Consider the following 26,132-nt stretch of genomic DNA (forward strand, 5'->3'; position numbering starts at 1 on the left):
GTAAGGAAATCAACATATTTTAACTTAACTTTTTTTTGTTGAAAAATAGATCCAAATTACTTATCCAGGTAGGGTATTTGTTTTATCTTAAAACATTTTTAAACTCAAGAGTGTATCAATCAAAATGACTTGAACGCAACGTCACACTATGACTCCCTCATTTCATTCAAAAGCTCATTTTGTTTGCAATCAACAAAACTTAATAAACCGACACTTTTCAGCGGGTTTATTGTGCAGATTTAATGTGTTCTTTCTTAACTAGTCGTCTAGTTTGAAAAGGTATAAAAGAAATGCATAGTTTAAACACACTATGCAGAAGCAATGCATACTTAGTGAAATTCTCACAGCAACTCTCTGAACTCCAGAATTTATCTTACAAAAAAGGTACACTGCTTAATGTTTTTTTTTCTTTTACATCAGTTACAATGAACAGTAACACATATGTTATCCTTCCTCCAGGACTCTTTTCTGGTTCATGTTCCAAGCAGCAATTTTCAGTCTGCTCCAGCTTTGTTCTCTCTGCTGAAAACTTAAACCCCATAAGCGTTTTAAGAGATTTTACAGTTACAAAGCTGCACCTCAGTCAAAGAAAATACTGTTCATCTGGTGGTAAAACCTTCAGGTCATCAAAATAGATGTCCATCAACAGGAGAGTACAAAAATTGGGGAACATGTATTTGAAATATTCTGGACATTAAACATAAATGCAGTCCTGCAGTGGTCTGATAGGACTGTATGTTACTGAACATACAGTGGCACAAGGCACAGTGCCAAACCTTCCAAATAATCAATTTCATGAATGTGAGAATGTCTTACAAAGTCTGTTTGGAGAGGTGGGATTCCAACCGTCCGGGGCTGCACTAAAACTAATCCTTTCACCTTGCTCCCACATTTTACATCCAGCGCTCCTCACTGGCAATAAAAACCACATGTGCCATTAGTTGTGGTGAGGGAAAATTGCTTATTATAAACAAACTAATATTTTACACAAAAACAGAAAGCAACTTTTGCAGCCAAAACTCTTTGTCCGCCAAGTCTGAGGCCGTAAACCGGCAATGTCTCCAGCACTGAGTGGCTATGGTTGGTCAGGCGGACTGGCCGCTGTGGCCTCATCGTTGCTGCTGTCCACCTCCTGCTCCATGGGGCTGTCCTCCTCCAGCTGCTGGCTGGTGTAGTTGGTGATCTCCAGGAAGCCGCTGGGCTCCACCACCACGTTAGACTGGCTGGAGTCCGGCAGGATGGAGTACTGAGGAATCACCTGCATGCGTTAGTCACATTTAGGTTTCAGTCAATTTCCAGTGAGGTAACAAAATTTATCATGCTAATGTTTTTCTAATAGTCTATGTTGATAACCAGTGTCAGAGTCCTGCATCAGGTTGGTTACCCGCAAAAAGAAAAAGGTGGTTGCAGGTAGTATTTGTCTTAATCTTAGTTCTGGGTTCAGTTCTGGGTGGGAAAATGATATGCTGCTCAAAAAATATTCATTTAAATGTATTTCCTGAATTACCGTCATTTTGAAATACATTATTTTAGTTTCAGATGTATAAAAGGTCCCAAAATGATCAGTTTAAATGTACTGACCAGCCAAATTATTTGAACAGCGCATGGTTATTACAGCATTTGCAGTGTCATATCGGGTTGTGGATCTTGTGACAAAGGGTCAGGTTGCAGAACTAAATGACATATGTGCGGCTTGAGGGGTGGACAGACCTGTGCAGGACTCAAACTAGCATCTCATCATATGAATTATGTCGCTATTTCATAAATAAATTATACATTTAATTGAAAACATGAATATCTTTTGCTCTCTTATTAACAGTACAATCTGATATATCTCTAAGCTACCATCATACCTGAAGTTCACAATGACCTGACTTATCAGTAAGTTTTAATTAAGAGGTTAAATATGTGACAGACATGCTGACAAGCCTGTCTGTACCTTGAGCTCTGTAATTTATTACATACATTATTTTGTAATAAATATCTCACCTCAATGACCTCTAGGTCTTCTTTGCTCCTCTGTGCTGTGAGGCCCTGCATGCAGCTGAACTGCTGGGGCTTTGTGTGGGAGTGATGCATTGAGGCCCCAGAGCTGCTTATAAACTGGCCCGAGTCCAGCGTGCCTGACACGGCCTGGACCTCCAGGGCTTTTCCCAGTGGGCCACAGTCGCTGGAAGAATCCACCACCATGGGCTCTGTGCTCGGATCGATTTCCGCTTCCATCATGGAGATCTTCAGGATGTCCGACACCGAGGGCTTGTCTCCAGAGGGCCCGGAGCTGGACTCGGGGATCAGTTTGGCAGTGGCCTCGCCGCTGCTGAAGACCGGCGATGAATGGTGGGAGCTGCCAAATGTGATCTTGGTGACGGTGGCGCTCTGTGTGATGATTGGCTGCTGTGATGAAGATGTGTGAATGAGGAAAGAACACAGGAAATGGAAAGTGAGAAAACTCAACTGTCATCCCCATGCCTCCAGGAAGCCAGACTTTGAAGCTAATTTGACATAGTGGCCAAACCATGTAACTACAACTCCTGGATCCTTTACATGATGGCATTGGGCCAAAAAACTGGTGGAAGTTTGCTGCTCAGCCGGCGTAGTCTCGAGTGCATTTGCTTTAAAGACCCAATGATGCAGAAGATCCAGGTAATTTAAACCCAGAAAGTCAAACTTTTTCATAGGTATGATAGGAATGAACAGGACCCTGCATCCAACTCTATATCCATTTCTCTTTATACATCCATGGCCATCCCTTTGGTGGTCAAAAATAATGTCAGTGTTTGTCATTATTTATTGTTATAGAAAGAAAAAAAATGGGCGGGCAAATATTAGTAGCTGGAGGGCGTGTCTGTGTTTGACTGCAGTGTTCCCACACTTTCATTAAGAAGTTCAAAGGACTTTTCAAAGACTTTCCAGACCCAATTTCCTCAAATTCAAGGATACAATATGGCACTGTTTGATACACTGATCAAAGTTAATTACTGTCACAATACTGACAGTTTTTACAATGAGAAGAATTAATTAAAATGAGTGGCAGGCTCAAATGTTCAAAGAAATTGTGAAAAGAAAATTGTGCTGTGTAAGAAAGACGTAATTGTGGGAGACACATTTCATCAGTTAAAAATACCAAAAGGATTTCAATTTCTGCTCTTTCACAAAATAAATACATTCAAGCACTTTCAGTGACCCATGTTTACTTGTGTCTATTTTTAAAAACCTTCAAGGCCTTGTTTTTTCCCCCTCAAATTCACAAACTTTCAAGAATTACAATGACCCGTAGGAGCCCTGTGCCTGACAGCAACTGGCAGGCTGAGCTTCAGAACAAAGACAGGCAAATAAGAAAGAAAGCAAACTTGCCCTGTAGCTTACAACACATGAGCGGAAAGCATATCAAAGGCCGTGTTCAGACAGACTTCAGTCCTGTGTGAAAAAAATTCGCACTCATTTATTTAAATGGAGCCAGTTTGTTGACACAGCTACGGGCACCATTATTTTTTTCCTCAAGGACAACACAGGTAAATATTAGGGCTGTTTAATTCCTATGTTTTGTGTCAAATGTCAAAAACTAAAGTCCTCCATTATGTCCTCGTTATTCTGTCTGACCAATTGTCAGAATTCAATCACGGTGACAGACATACAGAGCAGCTGCTGCAGCCAGGGTTAATTTAACTATAAATCAATTTGTTGCTGCTTATCAGTCTGCGGCACATGTTTTATTGTATTAACAAGGAAGGTAGGAAAAACCCCGGTACCATCACATATACCAGTTGAGTCAGGTGCCTCGAGACAAGCTTAATTAAGATGAGTGACAGATGTTGGGCCAAGAGTTTCTACCTCAAAGCGTTTCATTTGTAAATCCAATAAGGCATGACTTAATGCGTCTTTGTGCTTTAATCCCACAAACAAATGTCCCAAGTTGTTTATCTTTTACTACTGGCAGTGCTGCACAGTGTTGGGCGTAAAACCACTCACCTGGCTGGAGGCAGTCTTTTCGGTGCTGACAGGGTGGTGCGCCTGCAGTGGAGGAGGGTGCGACATGGGTGTGTGCAGAGGTCTGTGGTGGGACGTGGGTGCTTGCTGGAGCTTCGGTAGCTGCGGTGTCAACAGGGGCTTGGTTGGTGTGCCTGGGGTCGTGACCTTTGCCCCAGTTTGGGCTGGGGCAGTCAGGGGTCTGTCTTTGGGGCTCTGGGTTAAGGCCTGGGGTTTGGGCTGACTCTGCTCTCGTAGTTTTGGGAGTTTCTTAGTCAGAGCAAGAGTGGAGGGGAAGGCAGTGGAGGAAGAAGAAGGCTGGCTGATTTGAGGTTTGCTGTGCAGTTGTGGCGGCGGCTGGCTGGAGGCGGAGGTGTGTCGGCTCAGCTCGGCTTCTGCCTGGCTCGAGGGAGGCAGCTGAGCAGCTGTGGAGTGGGTGGTTTGCTTCATGGGATCTGTGGCTGGTTGGCTGGAGCGGTAAAACAAGCCCGTCTGAGGGTCCAAGGTGTCGCCTTCCAACTCGCCCACCTCTAACACAGTCTCAGTTTTACCTTGGCTGTCAGAGGGCTGAAACATAAAGAGGACTACTGAGTTATCAAAAGGAGGATGGCACTTTACCCATCCCAGTGGTGCTAACCAGGTCCATTGCAGAGGCAGGAAGATGACATGATGTGCATATATGTATAGCTAGGTGGTGTGGTGTGGGCAGAGTAAGCGACGAGGAAAGATTCTTTTCCCCCAGCCTGTTAAAGCTGGGGCATGCGGTTCTGAAAGTCACCTAAGAGACACTGACTTTTACTATAGACATGAATATGAATGAATATTAACCTTGTCATAATAACAGTAGCATATAGCCATTAATGCTATTATGTAATAGACAAGCATGTTTGAATGAATTCCAATGTTACTCAACGCTATAAGCCTATATTTGACAATGTGCTGTAATATTATCAGGCAAGGTTTTGCAACCTCGAGAACTACAGGTCCTTGGAGGCTCACAACTATTTACCAGTGGCTAAACAATCTCACACTGTTTGGATAAAGCATTAGATCATTTTAGTTCCCCAAAACAGCCCCAGAGTCACCAGTGCCAAACCCACCAGCCAGCATATCTTCACATCTAACTGGGTGAACTAGGGGTTTATTTGGTTTATTCAAACCACACTTGGTGGTTGTTGGAACAGTCCAAAGATGAACCAAGATGGTTTCTGTGAGTTTCATTTTGTTTCTGACAAATCTGAATGTAGTGTGTTTTATGATGATAGAATTACTGTTTATTTAAATGGAGTCTGGTCGGTTTAATAATAGTGATTTCAGGGCTGTTTCTGGTAAAACACAAAGGATCTTGATCTTTAACAAAAAGGTCTATCTCTGTTGGGATCCTTCCAATAATCTTGTCTGACACTTAAAATAATCTGAGCCCGTCAGTAGCAAAAACAAGCACATGCCCAGTGTTCACTTTGCAGCCTGGCTGCTACTCTCGCGCAATACTGGACCAATTTCAAATGTTCCCATTATTCAGTTAGACACAAAAACATGGGCAAATGGGGTCCAGGTTGATGTGATGTTATGTGGGCGTGTGCATAAATACCGACTGTGACTATAAAGATGAAACATAAGCAGTTAAACTAGTAAAATATTCGAGGTTTGGATTTAGGGCTAAGCTTATTATAGTTGTGCAAAATGGGACAATATCATGGAAATAATATTTTGACCACATGCGCTTACTTGTACTTGAGATATGCATACATATCTATATGCAACTCACCAAGAAGCACCTTGAGATATGCGCGATTGCGAAATTGTGTGTATTTTGGATTTTTTCTGTTCATTGATATTGTTTAAACTTGCATCTGTATTAATGTTTTATATTAACACTCTTTTCTGCTTTGTACTGCAACTGCTGCACAACAGTTTCTTCCAGGATATACAGATTTCTATTTTATCTCAAAATATTAGGGTCCATTTCCTCTTCTTAGTGGCCACAATGAATTGACGAGTCATGACCATATGATTTATTTATTTTGTAAATGAATCCTAAAATGTAAATTCTATTTAAAAGAAAAAAAAAAGACCTGTGACACAGTAATTAAAATAGGGACTCTGGTGTCTAGTCTAGAAATTAACTGTTAATTAATGCTAATGTTTCACAGGAGTGTTGGCCACACAGATGCTTAATATTGCTGTTTAATATTAAGATTCATGTTTAAATGTGCACTATAACCTGAGTGAAAACACTCATACAGCAGGTTTCTGTCCATTAATGCCAATGAATTAGACTGAAACTTGAACAGAGACAGTTAAAAAAAGTCACATGCTATAAATAGAAACTATGACCTCAGGTGTTGGCAGAAGTATGACAACAGAAACTGAGGTATCTTAAAGGTCATTTCACCCAAAGTCCCCCAACCAACACTTTCTCATCTCGCTTTAGTGGTAGTCCACAGACTTCTCTGTGACCAGGTGACACTGGAACTACAGCATTTTCGACTGAAGAAACAGTTCCTATGGAAACTGTTGGCAGTGTGCTCTGTGGATTATCCAGAGTGGTTTGTGGCACTTTTTTTCAATTTTTAGAAGCATTTTTAGAGGTTGTGAGCACCACAAACAAAATTCCACATACCTCCACTGTATTGAAATGGAGGCTGTGGTCTCAAAACCCGGGAACATAATTTAAAAACTATTTTAAATCCCACTAATGAGAGGTGAGTGAATGTTTTTATACTCGGGTGAACTGGCCTGTAAAAACCAGAATAATAGATATAAACAAAAACAAGGCTAACGTCCACAATATCTGTTCAATATTTGTTCTTATTGACCACTGTGTCCATCCCAAGACAACTTTTAATCCACTTTACTTTCTGCAAATACAACAGTTTCAGACTTGTGTCCTCACCTGGCTGATGTGTGAAGCAGACGTGGCTGCAGAAGAGACAGGAGCAGCCGGTTTGGTTACCATGGTAACCTGGCTGCTAATTTTGTAAGGCTTCCCCAGCTGCTGACTGGAGGACATGACCACGTTGTCGTCCTCTGCAGGTGCTCCCACTCTGCTGATGACTTTACCTGGCGGGGAAATCACAGTTGCACAATCTGATTAGCATTATTAAAATGTAGGACAGGCTGAATGCAAACAGATTCACATATACACAATTATTAACAGCTGTTTTTTTCCGTCAAAGGATCAAAAAGAGAACTTGACTGTTGCGTGCTTCAGTGTCAAATTGGAGGTTTTACTTTGAAGTTTAGGCTGTACCACTGAAATTATCAGCTGCCAACCAAAAAAGAAAGTGCTCAGTGTTGATAAATCATGCAAATATTTCAGCTACCTCAGTACATTTACTCAAGTTCTGTACTTTGGAGGTACTAGTACTTGTGTATGTCCATGTTATGCTACATTACACTTCTACTCCACTATATTTTGGAAGCCTGTATTGTACTTTCACTCCATTACATTGATTTGACAACTTCAGTTACCTCACAGTTTAAGATTCTTAATACAAAATATGAATGAACTAATAAATTATGATGTATTAATTTGAATTAAAGTAGTCAACAGTATTTCAAGTAGCTTAGCTTCATTTTTACCAGCTGCAACATTAAAGTGATGGGCACATTGTTGCATAAATAATCCAGTTATACAATATAGTATATTGTGAAATAAGCCATTCTGCATCATGAGTACTTTTGGTATATTTTGATAGTTATATTACTTAAGAATGATTTTGAAACTTGTAACAGAGTATTTAAAGAGTAGTTAAAGATCTGCAGCCCGTTGCACCAGCTATATGTAAGTTTGCGTGTTTATAGACACTCCCATTCAATTTCAAGCATTTCTATTTAGGGTATATAAGTCAAGAGATAACCTGTGGGTGCATTCTGTCACACAAAACGTGTTGCTGATGATACAGGTGACCAAGATGATACGTTATTTTAGTGAGGACTTAACACCTACTAAAGGCTAGGTGCAAGATTTATGTCGTAACTTTTTGGGACTTTGTCAGCTGGTGCAACCTTTAAAATATTCATAGCAACCTGACTTAGAAATCGAGCTGTAACTAAGCTACATTTGAACTTGCACATAGCTGGTGCAACCCAGAGCTGAGCACTTCTTCCGACACTGATATATTTCAAACAGTACACCACGAAGCAGACCGGAGGGGCGTACCTGCTGTGACGTATTCAGTGCTGGGCTCAGCCTCTGAGGTGGAGGGCCTTGGGGACTCCGGGCTGGGCTTCTTCTCCTGGGCCAGCTGGATGGGCACAGCCATCTGGCTCAGGTCGATGGTGTGCTGTCTGGGTTTGGCCTCTCCCTTCTCCTTTACTGCCGGGAAGGTTTTAGCGAAGGGTCATCAAGTGAGTGACAACAATTAGGGATGCGCCTGTTGTGAAATTCGGTGCCTAGACCAATGTTTGAAATAATTTGGCCAATAGCTAATACCAATGTTTTGTTGTTTTTGGTGTTACTTATCCCCCCTCTTGTGCCAGGAGAACTAAGAAAACTCCATTATAAAACAAGATAACTGAACTGTTCCAAAGTCTTTCAGTCTTTCATCACATGGTCTTTGAATGAGCACAGATTCAATCATACAAATTTATGAAACAACCTACAAAAATATATCATAATTCCCTCTAATATGTTTTTTTTTACTGCTGTGAAAACCTACAAATTTGCTAAAAACTAATTTTTACAAGATTACACTGAACACATTTACCTTCACCCAATGCTCATTTTTAATAAATAGACCTTGAACACATCGTAATATAACTTAGAGCAACCTCTGTAAGCAGTCAATTCAGGCCAACGGCTGCTAATAGCTAACAGCTAACATTAACTAGCTCTCCTCCTGCTGATGTGAACACAAATTTGTTGCTCACAATATACCATTGTCAGGGAAACAATAGGAACCTTGTTCTCTGTGCAGTTGAGGTAAAGTAGGGCCACAAGGCATTTTTAAAATAATAGACGTTAACAGTGGTCAATACATTTATTAATAAGTGGATCCGTTGAACTGTTCTGGTTTCATACACTCAATCAAATGTACACCATCTGGGAATTTACAGTCAGGACTATAGGGGAATGTCATTGGAATTTTTGTACCTTTGTTTTATCAGTCTAAAAATTGTTTCCACCTTGAAATATAACATGGGAATCTATAACACTTCCCGTCTACTCATCCACCCAGTTCCACAGGTTTGTAGTCTAATGAGCTTATTGTGAAAGCAAAGCCTGAGGCAAAAACATGATGACTGTCAGTCACTGGTGTTTTGGTCTGGTATGTTTGTTTGACAGTAGAGTTTCGATACAGGTTTAAATCTGTGTTGCCTAAGCTGTCCAAGCAAAGGACGGATGATTCTTAGTAGTCAGCATGTGTACAGGTGAAAACCCCCTCCCACCCGTTTCCCATCTTTCCGGTTTACATTTGCAGCCTTTCCGTGACATAAAGGCTCACCTGTTGTCTGTTGCAGCTCTAGCAGGGCTTTGATGGTGGAAGTGGCGGACTGGGATTCCCCGCCAGACACCTCCTGGTAGATAATAGTGGGGCTGGACTCAACAGATATTTCCTGCTCTGTCCAATCCTGCTCTCTGGAGGACACCACATGCACTACAGGCTGAGGCTCTGAGGATAGATGGGAAAACAATGTGGGACAGTTTGTGAGGAACACAAATATGCATCGGGTTAGGGTTATTTCCACATCAAACTCTTGTCTAATGAAATTTCCAAACAAACGGCCAGTAATGTTCCCATTTAGACAAAACATATCCAGAAGAGTTGAGCACTAGTCGCTGATTCATCTGACCTCACTGTCTCTTGTCTCTAAGGGAAAGAGGAAGGGAAGTTTACCTTGAGCGCTGCCATGAGAGGCCTCGCTGGCTAAGCTGCCCCCTGGCTCGTCCTTTGTGGACCCATCCTGGCCTGAGGTCTGTCCCTGCCCCCCGATGTCTACTGAGCGGGACACCTGCTGCAGCGTCTCAGTGACCAGCTGCCGGGTCTGTTCGCTCACCACCGCCGTCTGGAAGACGGGTTTGGGCTTGATGAGAACCTGGAAGGAAGCCCAAAGAAACAAACAGTGTTGGGTAAAACAGTGGTTCCCATTAAAATGTGTCAATTAGGGGTGACTCTGAATAGTCGACTATTCAACGTAAGGAGCCCCATTCCACTGCCCATCCATTTTCATCTGCTTATACGGGGCCCGGTCGCGGGGGCAGCAGTCCATGCAAAGCACCCTAGACGTCCCTCTCCTCAGCGATGCTTTCCAGCTCCTACTGGGGGACCCCAAGGCGTCCCCAGGCCAGATGAGATATGTAATCCCTCCAGTGTGTTCTTGGTCTGCCCTGGGGCCTCCTACCAGTGACATGTGCCCAAACACCTCTAACGGGAGGCGACTGCCAATTTTAAAGTTGGATTGTCACAGCTGCAGAAAAATATGGTTGTGATTTCATTTGATTTGATCTGATTTGACTTCATTATCAGAGACAATATGAAATTTGTCTTGTGTACAAAGACGTCGACTGTTTAACATACACATAAATACAAAACATTTAACCAAATGACAGAGCCATAGTACAAATGCTACAAATCACATTAGATGTTACGTACAAACACATAGTGGTCCTGGCTGGTACTGTCAATGATTCATACTGTCCTCCTTCTTGTAGTGGCAGAAGCTTAATGTTTCAGTCATTACTTTTAAGGATTTATATCTTTTCTCTTCTCCCTTGCTAATTAGTTTCACCCATTGTCAATCACTGCAGGCGGTATTTCGGCTGACTCAGGCAGGCGATTCTTGTGTGACTGGCTTGTCGTAGGTGGTAATTTATCGGTTACTGTGACATAGATATAATAGGGATCAGATTCACATCAATTTACAACCCTATTTATGTGTTTATCCACTGCTTAAACACATAATATACATGTATTTTCTTATCAAATTAGCTCAGCTACTCCAGAGTCTTTCTTCATACTCTGGCAACTACAGAAGTTCCCCCTGTGTATGATGATATTGAAGATTTCCTGTTCATAAATGTCAATAACTAAGTCACATTTCCATCTGCTTTGTTGTTTGTTCAGTAAGTCAACAAGTTAAAAATCTTTTGTAAACATGTGCCATTTTCGTCACTGGAAAATGATTCACAGCGTTGATCTCAAAATCTAGTTTAAAATGTGATGGGATCTTCTCATTGTTGTTGCTGTTTTGGCAGGTCATGTTTGTGGTTTGGCTGAAACTGCACAGTGGATCATCACTGTGGGTGCTGAATACAGTACATACAGTATGTGTATACTGTGCTGCAGCGCTTCCTCTTTATGGCTAAAAACAGAAAGTGAATTCTGGCTATATTTAGACTGAAGTGATGAAATTGAAACTATGACATACTGTTTGTGAATGCGAATGAAAATTTTGTCACGGTATTAAAATAAATATTTTCGGACAAGACACTCATTGTGACGACCTAAAGGCAAAAAGATGTTTATATAGACACTAATTTCCTTAATCCCTCGCTGCCTCAAATGTATGAAGGTATTAAAGCAGCATAATGGAAATTAACATTTTAGAATTCACCCTCTCAGAATATATTCAGACACCTGTGTCATGAATTCAAATTCCCCTGAAAAGATGTAGACAGAAATATTGGGGAAGACTGGGGCAGTTTACTATCACCTCAGTGGGTGTTTCCTTTTAAATTTAATACATACACTTTCAAATCCCACGTTAGGGATTCTTGGTACTTGTCAGAAATATATGAATTTCTGCAGAACCAATCAGGTCTTGTTAAGTTTTTAAAAACAGACATCCCCAAAAAATCCCCTGGAACTGAAAGAAACACCTACTATGGCTGCTGGTTTCATTGTATAGGCCATTATACAGTAAGTGACAGTGCTGGGCACTGATTAGAAAATGTAGAGTAAACATTAGTGTTTGATTTATGGAAATATATCAATTCTGAATATTCAAAACAGTTTCAATTCTCATTTTGTGCAGTATTGATACTCTGGTACCAGCTACGTTTTTCGCTCTGTCTTATTGTTCTTGTTTACTACAGACATTCTGATGTTTTCTGCCACTAACCAAGACAAGGAAACTTGTCATGTTACAGCCTTGTTAAATGTCTGTTTTAATACGCGTTTTAAATGGTTTTCGGAAATGGAATTGAATATTGATATTTTTTAGGTAATGTGTCGCAGTTAGAAATTCCAGCATCATGGTGACATTATTACACATTAAATGCAGAAACAAATTTTTTTTTAATCCAACAGACAAGATTTTTGGAGTGTCTCTCTCAGGGGCCGTACACATGCCACAGGCCGTTTTTTTGCGCCCTCAAATTTATTATTTTCAATGTAGACGCACAGCAGGTGCGGCTCAAATGGTGACACCACATGTCATGTGACGAGAAACAACCAATCACAGCTGGCACGTACCTTTCCCTTCTTCCGTAAATATCAGTCTGAGATAAATATGGATGAGAAGATCATTTTATTGCAGGGCTGTCAGAGCTTTGCATCTGTCCCATGGACAATATTTGTGGCCTAATACACACTTACAAAAAAAACAAAAAAAACACCTGGAAACAGATCAGCTCTGCACTCAGCATTTCTGGTAAGTAGGCTATGATACGGTGCTGGATATGGTTGCTTAGCAGCCTCAGAAACAGCCTGCCTCCATGCCCTTGAAAGTTGGCACAGAGTAGCACCCAGCACCCGACCTCGCTTTTTCCAGGCGGTTAAAGAAGCGGCATGTGTACTGCCCCTCTTATGACCACTTCGCTGTCTCTTTAACAAAGCCATCACAGTTATTACAACTGGACATATTAACGTTGCTCTGTGTCTCAGCGTTGGCTTTACAGCTTACCCCACTGCCGCAAGAAGCCACAATTAATTCAGGTTTAATATAACACGTCAGAAACATGATCCTGTTACAGGAGACAAACACTGCTGCTCTTTCAGGTCAAACAGCTGCAGAATACAGACTGCTGTCAGTCTGCCTGGCTCATTGACAACACTCAGTTCAAGGCTCATTTCTCTCCCTGAATGAGGGGAAGTAAGTGGAGGAAGAGGAAAGGTCAGTGTCAAAGCCCCGGTATACATTTGTCAACTTAAAGAAATGGGGATTTCTCTCTTTTGTTTTTAAAGGTTTGCTTTAATTGTTAGATCTAACTTCTCCAGAAAATACCCAGTGGAGCTGTCATCAGATGAATGACTGAATGCATCACGCAGATGAAAGCAGAAGTTTCCTTCCTCAGAAGACAAAAATGAGCAATGCGAAAGAAGCTTTTGACTTTTTGTGACGTTTTTCCTGAAATTAAAACTGCACTTTTGTAATGACTTCAGTATCTTTGCGAAAAAGAGAACATATGTGGCTGCCGACAGAAGAGGTGCTGCACCCACAGCATTTTTCAGAGTTCTTCGACATTTTCGTGGGGCCGCCCCGAGCTCTTTTAGTTGAAAATGGTGTCACTGTTTTACCGTCTACCCTGAGCCGTACCATATGTCAGTCGGAAACTATCACAACAAAGACAGCCCATTTAGGGGAGCAAATCAGCCAGACACTGAATGTTGTGCTTTTAACACTGTATGCGTTGTAAGATTATAGAAACAAAACCCACGTGCAGCGCTTCATCCCGCACCCACAGTTCCCCAGCCTCCTGCCAGTGTATTTGTGCCAGAGATACACCTTATGGACACCCATCCTTAATCATGTTTAGCAGACATACACTTGTGGCTACTTGATGTCAGTCAGAAGGTCATATGAATATCCACTGGATGTTTGTCACATGATAACCTCACTGGACTGTGGTTAACCAGGATCTAATGATGACAACCATTTAATTTCAACCCTTAAAACCACTACGAGTGGAAAATTCCCACAGTGGTGAGTAGAATATCTCAGAGCTGAAGATTCTGGGAAAACGCTGTAATAATTAAAAGGTTGGAAGGGTATTTTTTTATAAATAAAGAGAGGAAAATAAAGACGAAAAGTGCAAAAACAAAGAGAAACGTTTGACAAGCTGGTGGTGCCTCACCTGTGTTTTGCCCTGCTGGCCGTAAACGATCTTTGTTGGGATGATCTTGGTGGCAGTGGACTGTGATCCAGAGCTCATGCCTTTGGGCTGGGTGACAATCATCTTGGTAATGGGTCTGGAGGCAGTGATGATTGCTGGTTTTGTCCCCTGAACAGCCTGCAGGGCCTTCTCACCCTGTAAAACATACAGTTTACAACAACTGAGTACAAACAGCAGAAGCAGCAGCGTAGAAGAAAACCCCTGAGATGTAAAGTCAATACTGTCAAATTAAAATACTTTTGTTCAACAAAGTGATAATGATAGGTCTCTGTAAGCTGAGTTTGAGTCTATATGGCCATCACAGTTCATAGAAAATTTCAATTTAAATGTATGAATTTACAAAAATACTGCTTTGTGCTAAGCTAAGCTAACCAGATGCTGGCTACTTCATATTAACATATCAAATAGATATGATTGTTATCAAACTGAACATCTAACTCGCCACCAGAAAGCAAATGTGCCAAAAATATCATACTATTCCTTTAAAAACTCATAAGCATATTACTGTATTTAATAAATTTAAAACTCAGAATCCAGGAAATGTAATATATTAAATTGTTTAAAGGGCCTCCGTATAGGATTTAAAGGTTTACAACTTTGGCGACACCTAGTGGTGTGTCAAAAACAGTGACACAGTAAAGTACAAACATTTATTCCTTCACAATAATTTGAAAGATTATTTTGTATATTAACAGCCATTTTCACTATAGAGTTCGATAGTCATTCCAAAGCCTATGTTTGTTATGTATTGTTTGGTCTGACTAACAGCCCAAAACCTGAAGATATTAAGGTAACTATCATAGAGGAGTGGGAAACTAGAAGATATTTAGATTAGTGCCCTAGTATTTGGCTCATGTAACGATTATTAATGGGTTTAACGACAGATTTGAGCTGTTTCGGTGTCAGTGTGAGTTTGTTGGGACCATTAAACGTTGTTGGCAAATTAAAATTCATATTCTTAAGGTAGATTCTTTTTGTGATTACTGTAATAAAGTAATTTAATGCAAGTGTTTAAACATGGAAGTTATTTAAAATGCTCATCCCAACATGCAAACATTTTTGTCTATGAACAAACACTTATGCTGCACAAATAATTGAAATGATTATTTCATTTATTTACAGCCATTTTCAATATTAAGCTATTGCTTTTTTTCTCGATTAATTGTTTGATCATCGTTCCCAAAGTCCAAGTTGGTTATATCTCATTTGGTCCGACCAACAGTCCAAACCAGAAGTTACTAAGTTAAATATCAGGGAAGAAGGAAAAGTAAAAAATGTTTAGGAATGGGCATTATTTAATCTACTGATTATTTTCTTGACTGTTTGGTTTTTGTTTACAGAGGCTATGTTGGTGTTGTCTTATTTTGTCCTACCAACAGTCCAAAGATATTAAGTAACATATCATAGAGGAATAGGAAAACTAGAAAATATTCAGCTTTGTGAAGCAGGAACAAGTGATTAATAACCCAAACTTACGTAAACTGTTTATCAATAATCAAAATAGTTGCCAATTAATTTTCTCTCAATAATATTCTGTAAAAAAATTCACAATATATCAGATCTTTTGCCACATTCTCACAGATCAAAACATTTATAGCGTGTTATGTTTTGTCTGTCTTTGGAAGGATTACTGATCAATAAAACATAAGAGCGTTCGACTGACCCCGGCATTTAAAAGTGTGGTGACCACGTTCTTGCCAGGTAGTCCTTGGATGGTCGCCCCCTTCCCTGTGGTTTTCTGAACCACAATGACATTTGGCTTGGAGGTCATGGGGATGGTGGTGATCTTAGTCGTTGTGCCTGTTGCAGAGGGGAGACAATATTTTATCAAAGCATACCTGATTATGTAAAATCACAGCAATGGCCATCTCTGTCCATTAACTCACCGGAGACGATGTTACTGCTGATGATCTTCCCACCCAGAGTGGCCAGAGACTTTGGCACCACTGTGATGATGCTGCCGCTGGTGGTCTTGACGTAGGTGGTCCCACCACTGGAGGCTGATATTCTGGCACCGAGGCTGGGGCTAACAGTCGGTCTCGTATAGGTGGTCTGGGTAGCTGCATACAAAAATATAGTTTTACTATTTAAGAACTTGGTCTGGTTATCAAGCCCTAGTGCTTTGTTGAGTATAGGTGAGTTTGGCATCACTCACCTGTGGGCTGAGTGACCAGTTTGGTGGTCATAATGGCTCCGTTGCTACTGACGACCATGATGGGGGACGAGCTGCTGCTGGACAACGCCACTGATGAAGGCTTAGGCAGGATTTTGCTGGGCTGAACCTGCTGAGTGATTATCTTGACCCCTGTGCAGACAAACAAAGGAAAAAACACTCACATCAAGAACTTCAGTTCAACCGATAATCAGTCATGTTGTGTATGTTCTTAAAAGGCTGATGCACTGAGGGTCCCTTGTGGTCTTAATAGTTCACCCAAAAACAATATAACTTCCCTAAGGTCCCAGGTAAAGTTTGCTAATGAATGGTTTTGGGGGAAGTATTCTTTTAAAGAGAGAGGAGCACCTGAAAAATGAAAGCATATCAGTGCAAACAGACTTCAATGGAGTCTGAACGACAGACAGCAAAAAACGTTAGAAAACCTCTGGGAAAAAAAATCCTGTGCAGCATTATCAAAGTCTTCTATTCATTTTGGCTCATGGAAACCCAAACATAACTATTTTAACTAAACTGTTGCCTAACAAAATCTTTCCTGGGAAGGAATTTGTTGTACACATATAACAACAATAAGAAGACAGAAGTCTGTTTGCACTGATGTGCTTTCATTTTTTTTGGCACTTCACTCTCCTTAACGCCGTTGGATAGCAGACTTTTTCTGGGACCAAGAAGAGCCAAGGGAGGTGAGTACTATATACCATTATATAGTTTTTGGGTGAAGTGTTCCTTTGATGTCTAAGAAGAAAATATTTATGAACATTACCTTTATCATTGGCAAAAATAAAGTTATTTTGCAAAAAAAAAACCAAACAAAAAAAAAACAACCTCAAGCGAAAAACTGAAATGAACCTAAAGGGAGAGCTAAAGGAAAACTGATGGAACGCAGGCTTACCGGACTCCTGTTTGATCTGAATGGTGGGCTTGGAGCCCGGTGAGGTGGAGGTGGTCTGGGTCTGGCTCACACTACACGCTCCCATAGATGAGCCCTGCTGCAGCTGTTTGGGTGACTGCTGTTTGGGGAACTGGGCCAGGATCTGAGCCGGTGACCCCACCAGGGTTTTAGGGGAAGGAAGTCTGGCTGAAGCCACCTTCACTGCAGCTGAAGCAGCACCTGCAACAGTGAACACAGAACTGTTATGCTAACACAGCTAGCTGCTCAAACATTTTGGCAACAGAATTTCAGAGATCAAAGTGAAACAAAAAGAGCAAATGTTTTTAAGTCTTTTCACACAGATGGACTGTAAAGTAACTTTTCTTTAAAACTGTGTCATCAAGATTACTTTAACTTGGTGTTTGGACAGAACGTTTGCTGTGTGAAGTAAAATTCATCCATAACAAGTCGATTACAATGCCAGAAATTTGATCCAGCCTCCAAATGAAATTTGAATATGTAAACTGTAAATATGAAAACAAACAGCAGATTAAGCAATACTAAAAATAATTAACTGCTATATGAATCAGATTTAAATATGAACCTCCATCCTAACTGCATTCTCTGAGAGACATTGGTATAGTCCGTGTAACCAAAGAAGATTAAATCTGACAAGACACTGCATTACTTGGTCTGACATTTAGAGCTTTGATTCTTTGCCTGAACTGAATTAGGCGTGACCTGAACCGCCAGGTTTGGGCCATAACTTCTCACCATCTCCTTGATCTTGAATCGAGTTGGATTGTTGCTAATTTCCTGATATTACAGAGTTCTGTTTCATAGGAATTAACAAACCGTTAAGTTTAACTTTAACTGCACTTGGCAAAGTAACACTCCATCTTTAGAGTACACTCTGCTGTTCGGAGATCTGTATATTCCAGCAGTGCTGTGAATTACTAAACTCATGTCACAAACAACCGTTACCACACTGACAAGACTTGGTGTTGACTTTAGCTTGTAATAAATATTTTAACATTAAAAATATAAATAAATTTACAGTGGAAATTTTGGTTTTAATCTGGCTCGGGCCCAACACTAATGGTATGGTTTGGGCTTGGGCCTGATTTTTTTGGGCACAATCAAAGCTCTAGTGACATTTCTCAGATGTAGCAGTAGGGTTTAAAACAGGAAGTTTATTCTTGAGATTATGGAAATACAATCTTAACGGCGCACTTATAAATATTTTTTAACAGTAGATTAATGTGTAATGTGAAAGTGGTCATTTGTTGTTGCGACAGTCAAAGAAAATTATCACCCAAACCTGCAGTTCAGCTCTGTGGAGCTTTTTATATCCCTTAAACTCTGTTCTGAGCAGGCGATGTTTTCAGACAAAAAGCTTTTTCTTAGGAGTTGGTTGAGACCAAAACAGAGTGAGTATTACACTTCAATTCATTCCATGATTCCAAATAAATGAAGCAATACTATACTGCTGATTGGAGTTTGAGGCTAATTCACTCAATCTCTTTGTGTGTTTTAAGGTTCCCTATACAGGACACGTTAGTTACGTTGGTGCAGACGAAGGACCTACATGTTGCTACAGTTGACATGACCGTTGAGGGAGTAGAGGAGACCACTGTGGTCACTGCGATAGTGTTGGAAGAAGGGCTGGAGCTGGCTGGAAAGACCACCGTCTGTTTCTGGGAGGGTGTGGTCAGAATGGAGGTGGAGACCAGCTTGGACAGAGCAGCGTTATTGTGAGCGTGAGACTTGGACAGGATGTTGGGCACAAAGTTGGAGCTGGGAGAAGTCGTCACGATGATCACCTGAATGAAGACGAGATATTTGTAACGCTGAAATATTGTGAGGAGGGATGTGTTGAGGAAGCATACGTGAAGAAGCATGTCTGACCTTCTGCGTGGTGGTGCTGGTGGTCTGAATGGTAGGCTTGGTGAAGGTGATCTTCACAGGGGACAAGTGGGGTGGCAGCGAGTTGGCGATGCTCTGCATGATGTTGCTCATCTTGGGGCTGCCGCTCACCGGCACTGTGATGTTCTTGGATACCGGCGGGGTAACCTTGGCAACCTCCTTCAGCATCACCGGCGACGAGCTGGATGAGTTGGTCCGCCGTCGTTTGCGGGGCTTCTCGTCCTCGTCAGAACAACTCACACCTGCGAGGGAAATGGAGGACAGAAGTTGAGGATAATTTTCTTGATTAAATGTTTGGTCTATAAAACATAAGAAAATGGCGTGTAGGTATAGCTACAGCTGGAGCTGCTACATGTGAAGGTGAACTCGTTGTGGAATGTTATGTCACAGGCGTCTTCGTCGCTAGATAATGCCTGAATTAGCTAAGTGCTAACATTTTTAGCAGGTATAATGTTGTGTGTACAAAATGTCATGGCACGCCATCCAAATAGTTTTTGAGATATTTCAGTCTGGATAAAAATGGTCCCACATCCCCGGAGCCTGGAGCTAAACAAAGCTCAAGATTATTATATCGTCCATCTGTAATGATGTGCCTTCCACAATACTTCATGTAGTGTTTCTCAAATTGCACATCAGGCAGCAGACTCATGACCAAAGTTATATACCTGTAGAGAGTTACTTATTACCTACTGATGTTACAGAGCTGCCTCAGTCACTGTCCACTGTTATGAATGTTGTCATCCCCACCGCATTGCATCATGGGATATTTGTGTCCACTGCTTCCCCAGAAATAGTATGCAATTCACATCCTATTGGTATCTGTCTGAGGTTGCGGACGTACTTAAGCATCTCACATACTGTTTTAGCCTATTAAATAGCATGCTAGTATGGAATGTCAGACACAGCCTAAGATTAAAATAAAATATAATTCTCATTACGCCTCCACTGTCAATAATGTGCAGACACATTTCTCATCCCCTTCCTAAGTCAGCCTGTTAGACACTGCTCATACCAGCTGTGTATCGTGCACGCTCACATTGGCAGCAGATGCCTGTGGAATTGTCAAATTCAATCCAACAGATCCTTAGAAATGCTGTGTTTAGGAAATGTTGATCCCAGCCAGTATAAAGTCTGCACTGTGGGGAGAATTTCTGAATCATCTGTTCTGCTGCACGCTTGAGCCATCAAACACTGAAAGCTATGAGTTTCCATGGAGGCATTAGGTTTGTTCTTGACACAGGAATGGGATTAATAATCAGTAAACAAGCCTTGTAGCGCCCCCTTTAGGCCGATCAGTGTTAAAATGCCTGATCAGAGCAGAAGTTTAGATTGATCTGATGATGGCTGACACTCACTTTTCACATAGACCGTGCTCCCGCTGGGCAGCACCACCACGTTGGATGAAGGGCTGGGAGGTCTTGGTGATTTCACAGCCGCTCCTATGGTGCCGCTGGTCGCTGTAGCGCTGGTGGAGGTGCAGGTGGTGCTTGTGTAGGAGTAGCATACAACCACTGCAGGGAGGAAATTAAATATGTCATTCAACATCTTATCTGATTTGAAACACCCTCAGTGGAATACAAAGTGATGCTGGCCCACCTTCTTTGTTTCCCGTTTCAGCTGGCAACAGCAGGGATGCATTCTGATTGGCTGTGGCACTGGCCACAGCATTAGCAGTCACAGTAAAGGCTGTCTGAGGGACCAGCCTCGGCATCAAGGGAACAAGCCGGCGTCCTTCAATGGACCATTCAGACGAGCTGTTAGGACCTGACATGCTGGAAAAAAAAGTTGTGCACTGTTCAGTACTCAGACGTTTGTTTTTAAAACAACAGTTCCCAGTTTCCAGAAGTTGCTCATTGTTGCAGGAATCAACATGCTGGGAAGTGAATACATAAAGTGACAAATTACCGGTAATCTGGTTCTTTGCTATGTCACTTGACATACTGTAAGATACTGCACATGATGAATGACATTTTTACATGGTCGATTATACACTTACTGATATGCAATGGTGGTGAGGCGTTCATCATTGACAGCCCTGCGGACTTCTGCACGATGGCGCTCTGTTGAGATACTGGGAGGATGGGGGGGGATGTAGGTGAACGAAAAGGGACAGCAGATTTTAAATAAAGCAAAGTGTGTGTGCAAAAACTGGAGAAATTGCTTCTCTGAATCGTCAAGTTTTAGAGTATGTAGGAAACAATTACCCAAGAATTTTAGTGAGTTCTCCCAGCAGATCCTTCTTGTCCTTTGTCAGGTCTCCTTGGGCTCGCAGGGCACTGATAACCCCAGCGTAAGCCTCCAGCTCTGATAAACAATGAAAAGGATGTGAGTTCAATCTGAAAAACTCAAGAATGAATTTCTTGTCCTGATTAAGATTACTGTCACAACTTAGCTGCATAAACAAAGTGTATAAAATGCTGCTTGATGGTTGTCCAATATTTAATTTGTGTTGCATGAACTTACCCAGTTTGCGGAGAATTCTTTTGCACTCATCCCTGCCCAGGTCAAGGATGGTGGGCCATACCACAGGCATGGTACCAGTCAGCACTGGTTTCTCCAGCTGAATCATGGGCTAAGTGGTGAGTGAACAACATAATGAAAGATTAGACAACTTTTTAGCATAAACAATATCATATAACCAAAAATGAGAAACACTTTTGTGGGATTACAACACTGTTCATCTTTCAAACATTGGTAATCTGTTACTGATGAACACACAGCTGAATGATTCAATTACATTATGTGCGTTTATACTCTCCAAATGACAGTTGCTGAAAACTCCATCTCATTATCTGTTAGGTTATTTGTTTTTAAAAGCAGTTGAATAAACTTTTAAAGTTCTATCAGCTCTTAAAAAATAAGAAATAGTGAATATAAAGTGTATGTTCACATTGGTATTCTAATGTTTTGGACAAAAAATAAGTTTAAAAATGAGAGAAATTAGAAATAGGAGCTCATTAAGATACACTGAAGGCATCAACAGTGTCTTCTAGGAAAGTTTACAAATCTACAATCGGCAACTGGGATGTAGTTAAAAAATAAGGTAAGATATTCTGTATTGTCATAATGTCAGCAAATCCCTAAAAACATGTTTGTCTGTTAAATGTTCACAAATATAAAACATTAGGTCCGATCTTAAAAAACGCTCAGTAATTTCCTAAAAAGGCTGCCCACTGTATTTTTTAGCAAATGTCACTCAAATAGGATTTAATACCACATTTGTTGGAGACTATTTTGTAAAGCTGATTAATATACTGAACAAAAATTCAAGCATTACACTTTTGTTTTTGCCCCTATTTTTCACAGGTTTAAGTTAAAGATTTAAGACTTTTTATGCACTTAATATTTCTCTCAAAGTTTGGTTGCAAATTTGTTAAAATCCAAGTTAGTGAGCACTTCTCTTTTTCCAAGATAATCCATCCACCTGACAGGTATGGTATATCAAGATACTGATTAAACAGCATCATTACTACAGGTGTGCCAGGGGATGGTGACAGTTAAGGCCACTCTAAAATGTGCTGTTTGATCACACAACACAGCACCACTGATGTCCCAAGTTTTGAGGGAGTGTCTCATTGACATGCTGACTGCAGGAATGTCCACCAGAGCTGTTGCCCATGAACTGGATGTTCATTTCACTACCATAAGACATCTCCAATGTCATTTAAGTGAATTTGGCAGTACATTCAACCAGCCTCACAACTGTGGACCACATATAACCACACCAGCTCAGGACCTTCAAATCCAGCATCTTCACCTGCAAGATTGCCCGGGACCAGCTATCCAAACAGCTGATGCAAAAATTGGGTTGCACAACTGAAGAATTTGGCTCAAAACCATCTCAGGGAAGCTCATCTGCATACTTGTCATTCTCAGCAGCTTGTCATAACTGACTTGTGCTATTGTGAGGCCGGCTGGATGTACTGCCAAATTCACACAGATCACATTGAAGACATCTTAGGGTAGTGAAATGAACATTCAGTTCACGGGCAACAACTCTGGTGGATATACCTGCAGTCAGCATACCTGTGAAATAGCAATGTTGTGTGCTAACTTGGATTTTAACAAATTTGCAACCAAACTTGAGAGAAATATTAAGTGCATAAAAAAGTCTTGGATCTTTAACTTAAACCTGTGAAAATGTGAGCAAAAACAAGTGTTGCATTTAAACTTTTGTTCAGTGTATGTGAGCATATATACATATATACACATATATATATGTCGTGCACTAACGAGTATTTGTGAAAGCAGGCTTGACTTAGAATAAAACTTACAGACGGTGGCTACTCAGACACTACATGTTAGTCGGGATCGAGTCAGTGCAGGTATTGGACTTCACATGAAATTTGATATAGGGATGCACAATTATTGGCTTTAAAATGAACTATTAGAATCGGCCAACATGCTTTTTATTATTTTGCACGATAAATTAATATTACATACACTGAAAAGCATTGTATTTCATGTCTCCATCTGCTGGTGGGCCATTACAATAAGAGTGTGCATGCATAATATGATGTTAATTCCACCACATAAGAGACTTGATGATCACTAAAATGAGATGGGGGGAAAAAGTGGATATAACGATATTGGTATCTATCGGTAATCAGCCAAATGAGATGTTATATATCAGATTGGATATCTGCAAAAAACCCAATATCATGCATCCCTAATCTGAAAGCATTAAGAACAATACAGAGGAGAGGATGCCAAACTCCATTTACAATTCCCGCAGTCTTATTACAGCGTGTTAAATGGCACTAATTAATCAGGAAGCTAGGACAGGAGCCTGCTGGCCATGTCTGTTACAGAATACAAGTCACCAGGCTCGCATCTGTTTCAATAAAGATCTAACTTTGTGTTTACACTGACCAGTACCGCCCACCACTGGGCATCTCAGTAACTCCGAAACAAAGTGGGCGTACAAGGCCAACCACACACACAAATGGAGACTGTGTCCAATTCAAATGCTCCTTGAAGAACAAATTGTATGCATAAAGTAATAAAAGGATGTAATTGTTACCAATATTGCGTTTTTAGCTACCAGGTTCCGATATTTAACTACAAGCAAAGAGACATTTAGCTGCTCTATTTTCTGAGGCAGATTCTGTCAACACCACGGTAAACGGGGCGCGTACCGAGTCTGCGCTTTCATCGAGTTGTCCCACGCACACATACACGATAACGTTACAATACATTCGCAAATATGTCCAGAATACGGCGTTAGCTCTTAGCAAGCCAGTGGCATTACATTTTGGTTCATCGCGTACTGAAAACCTTCGCAATGAATGTTAGCTTAGCTGTACGCTAGCTGCTCCTATGAGCCAAATCAATGTCTTACCATCCGTTAGCAGGGCAACTTCAAGGCCTTGGTTCTTCCGAGATCCCAGCAAACATGACTGACCATAAGACTTTTAGCTAAACTACCACATCGTGTAGTTATTCTCCAATAAACCGCGGCAAAGAAAACTAAAGTTAAACTGCTGAAATGGCTCGATCTACCCGAAGATGTCCTGGTGTTTACGTTGTCTGCTAGCTAGCTGCGGCTGGCCTGTGGATAGATGGGTTTCTTCTTCGTATAATGTATTAGGATACTGCCTCTTCTTCTCGGCAGGCGCAGTCCTGCCACCTACAGATAGATAGGTGGAATAGCAGCCAAACCACACTCACAAAACGAACAAATAGCAAAATATGTGATAAAAATATAATAACTAAAATCTTAATTAGAATCAGAATAAATTTCTCATAATTATTAAGCAGTGTAAATGTGTAACAACATGTGAAACAACTCAGACATCTGAAACAAGACAAGGGATCCAACCAAGACACTGCATTTTTATACAAGCCATAAAGTAAGAAACAGCTTGTTTAATCTGTAACAATGCATCAAATTTAACTTGAATTTATTTATTTATTTATTAATTTATTTATTCATTTTACCAAAAATAAAATCTTAATATAGTTTTCAGATTAATGTAGTGGAGTAAAAAAAAAAAACAATATTGCATTCTGAAATGGAGTAGAGAAATTATGAAGTAGCATAAAATGCACGTCAAGTACCTCAAAATTGTACTTAAGTACAGTACTTGAGTAAATGTACTTTCCATCACTGGTTGTGTAGTAATTAAGGACTGCAGGTAACAGGTGAAAAAGAGAGTAGTTAGATGTGGACATGGTGCAGTGAGGTGGAAACTGTCATTTATAATATCTGCATGAGCCATTCATTGCATTGAATACAGTACTGTATCTGTAAATATATGTATATGTATTGTAGGGTTGCAACGGTATGGAATTCATTTCACAGTATGATAACTGTCTCAAAAGATATTGTGGTGTGACAGTATCATGGTATTATAGAATTTATATTATAATTAGTCAGAATGATCTTTAAAGGAATGAAAACAGAAGGATTATTTTTGGTTGAACATACATTTTATTACCATAATTTAAACTTGAAACCATTTTGTTAATGGAAGTATGAGGGCAAAGTCTCCCCTTAGAAAATAACTAAAATAAAGGGGAGATTCAGGGTCCAGCTGCATCTTTTTTTCCAATAACGTAGAAAAGCGAACGTTCAAGGTACAATGACTGTCAGCTTTTACATCACGGTATACCTTGAAACCGGTATATTGCTGCAACCCTTACACACTGCACGTGTGTATATTTTGATTAGGTGAAGGTAATCTGTTGCTTTATGGGGCTAAAACAATGATAGGATTCAAGGATTCAAAAGTTGCATGAAGAAAAACATGAGAAGATCGTCATTGGAAAACTATCAGAATGCAAAAAATATTCAAATAAAATCATTGTAATGCTTGTGTTTTATTTTGCAGTGAAGCGTTTTTCAGTACTAATGCTTTCTTTATACACTGTCACTGTTCTAGTCCATATTTTGTATGTAGTCTCTGTCCACAGCGGTGGTGGAAGTATTCAGATCCTTTATGTACAGAAAGTATCATTAGTTTCAAAATACATGCATTCAGAAATTTACTGAAGTAAAATTGCAAAGGTATTAGCACCAAAATACACTTAAAATACCAGAAGCCAAAGTACTCATGTGGAATGTCCCATTTTTATAATAATAATATATATTATAAGATTAAAATTATTGATGCATAATGTTGCGGCTGGTAAAG

General features: G+C 40.5%; 1 protein-coding gene across 4 annotated transcripts; it reads right to left on the reverse strand.

Moving 5' to 3' along the window:
* Positions 1 to 212: 212 nt before the first annotated feature.
* emsy (EMSY transcriptional repressor, BRCA2 interacting) lies at positions 213 to 24,568 on the reverse strand. 4 transcript variants are annotated; one of them, XM_033651021.2, is made up of 20 exons: positions 24,338 to 24,568; positions 21,460 to 21,568; positions 21,201 to 21,300; positions 20,993 to 21,067; positions 20,593 to 20,768; positions 20,352 to 20,507; positions 18,979 to 19,238; positions 18,659 to 18,893; positions 17,092 to 17,310; positions 16,182 to 16,331; positions 15,913 to 16,086; positions 15,690 to 15,826; positions 13,988 to 14,161; positions 9,810 to 10,008; positions 9,417 to 9,584; positions 8,132 to 8,287; positions 6,863 to 7,029; positions 3,970 to 4,533; positions 1,990 to 2,391; positions 213 to 1,258 (listed from the first exon to the last, which is right to left on the reverse strand). In XM_033651021.2, the coding sequence occupies exons 1-20, from the start codon at positions 24,338 to 24,340 to the stop codon at positions 1,076 to 1,078; spliced, it is 3,807 nt and encodes a 1,268-aa protein (XP_033506912.1). In that variant the 5' UTR covers positions 24,341 to 24,568; the 3' UTR covers positions 213 to 1,075. The 4 variants fall into 4 exon arrangements, with proteins under 4 accessions (XP_033506912.1, XP_033506920.1, XP_033506903.1 ...); XM_033651029.2 differs by having other exon boundaries at positions 213 to 1,246; positions 1,990 to 2,394; XM_033651012.2 differs by having other exon boundaries at positions 1,990 to 2,394.
* Between the last annotated feature and the right edge of the window lie 1,564 nt (positions 24,569 to 26,132).

Source organism: Epinephelus lanceolatus, chromosome 11 (assembly GCF_041903045.1).
Source record: "Epinephelus lanceolatus isolate andai-2023 chromosome 11, ASM4190304v1, whole genome shotgun sequence".
NCBI lineage: Eukaryota > Metazoa > Chordata > Actinopteri > Perciformes > Serranidae > Epinephelus > Epinephelus lanceolatus.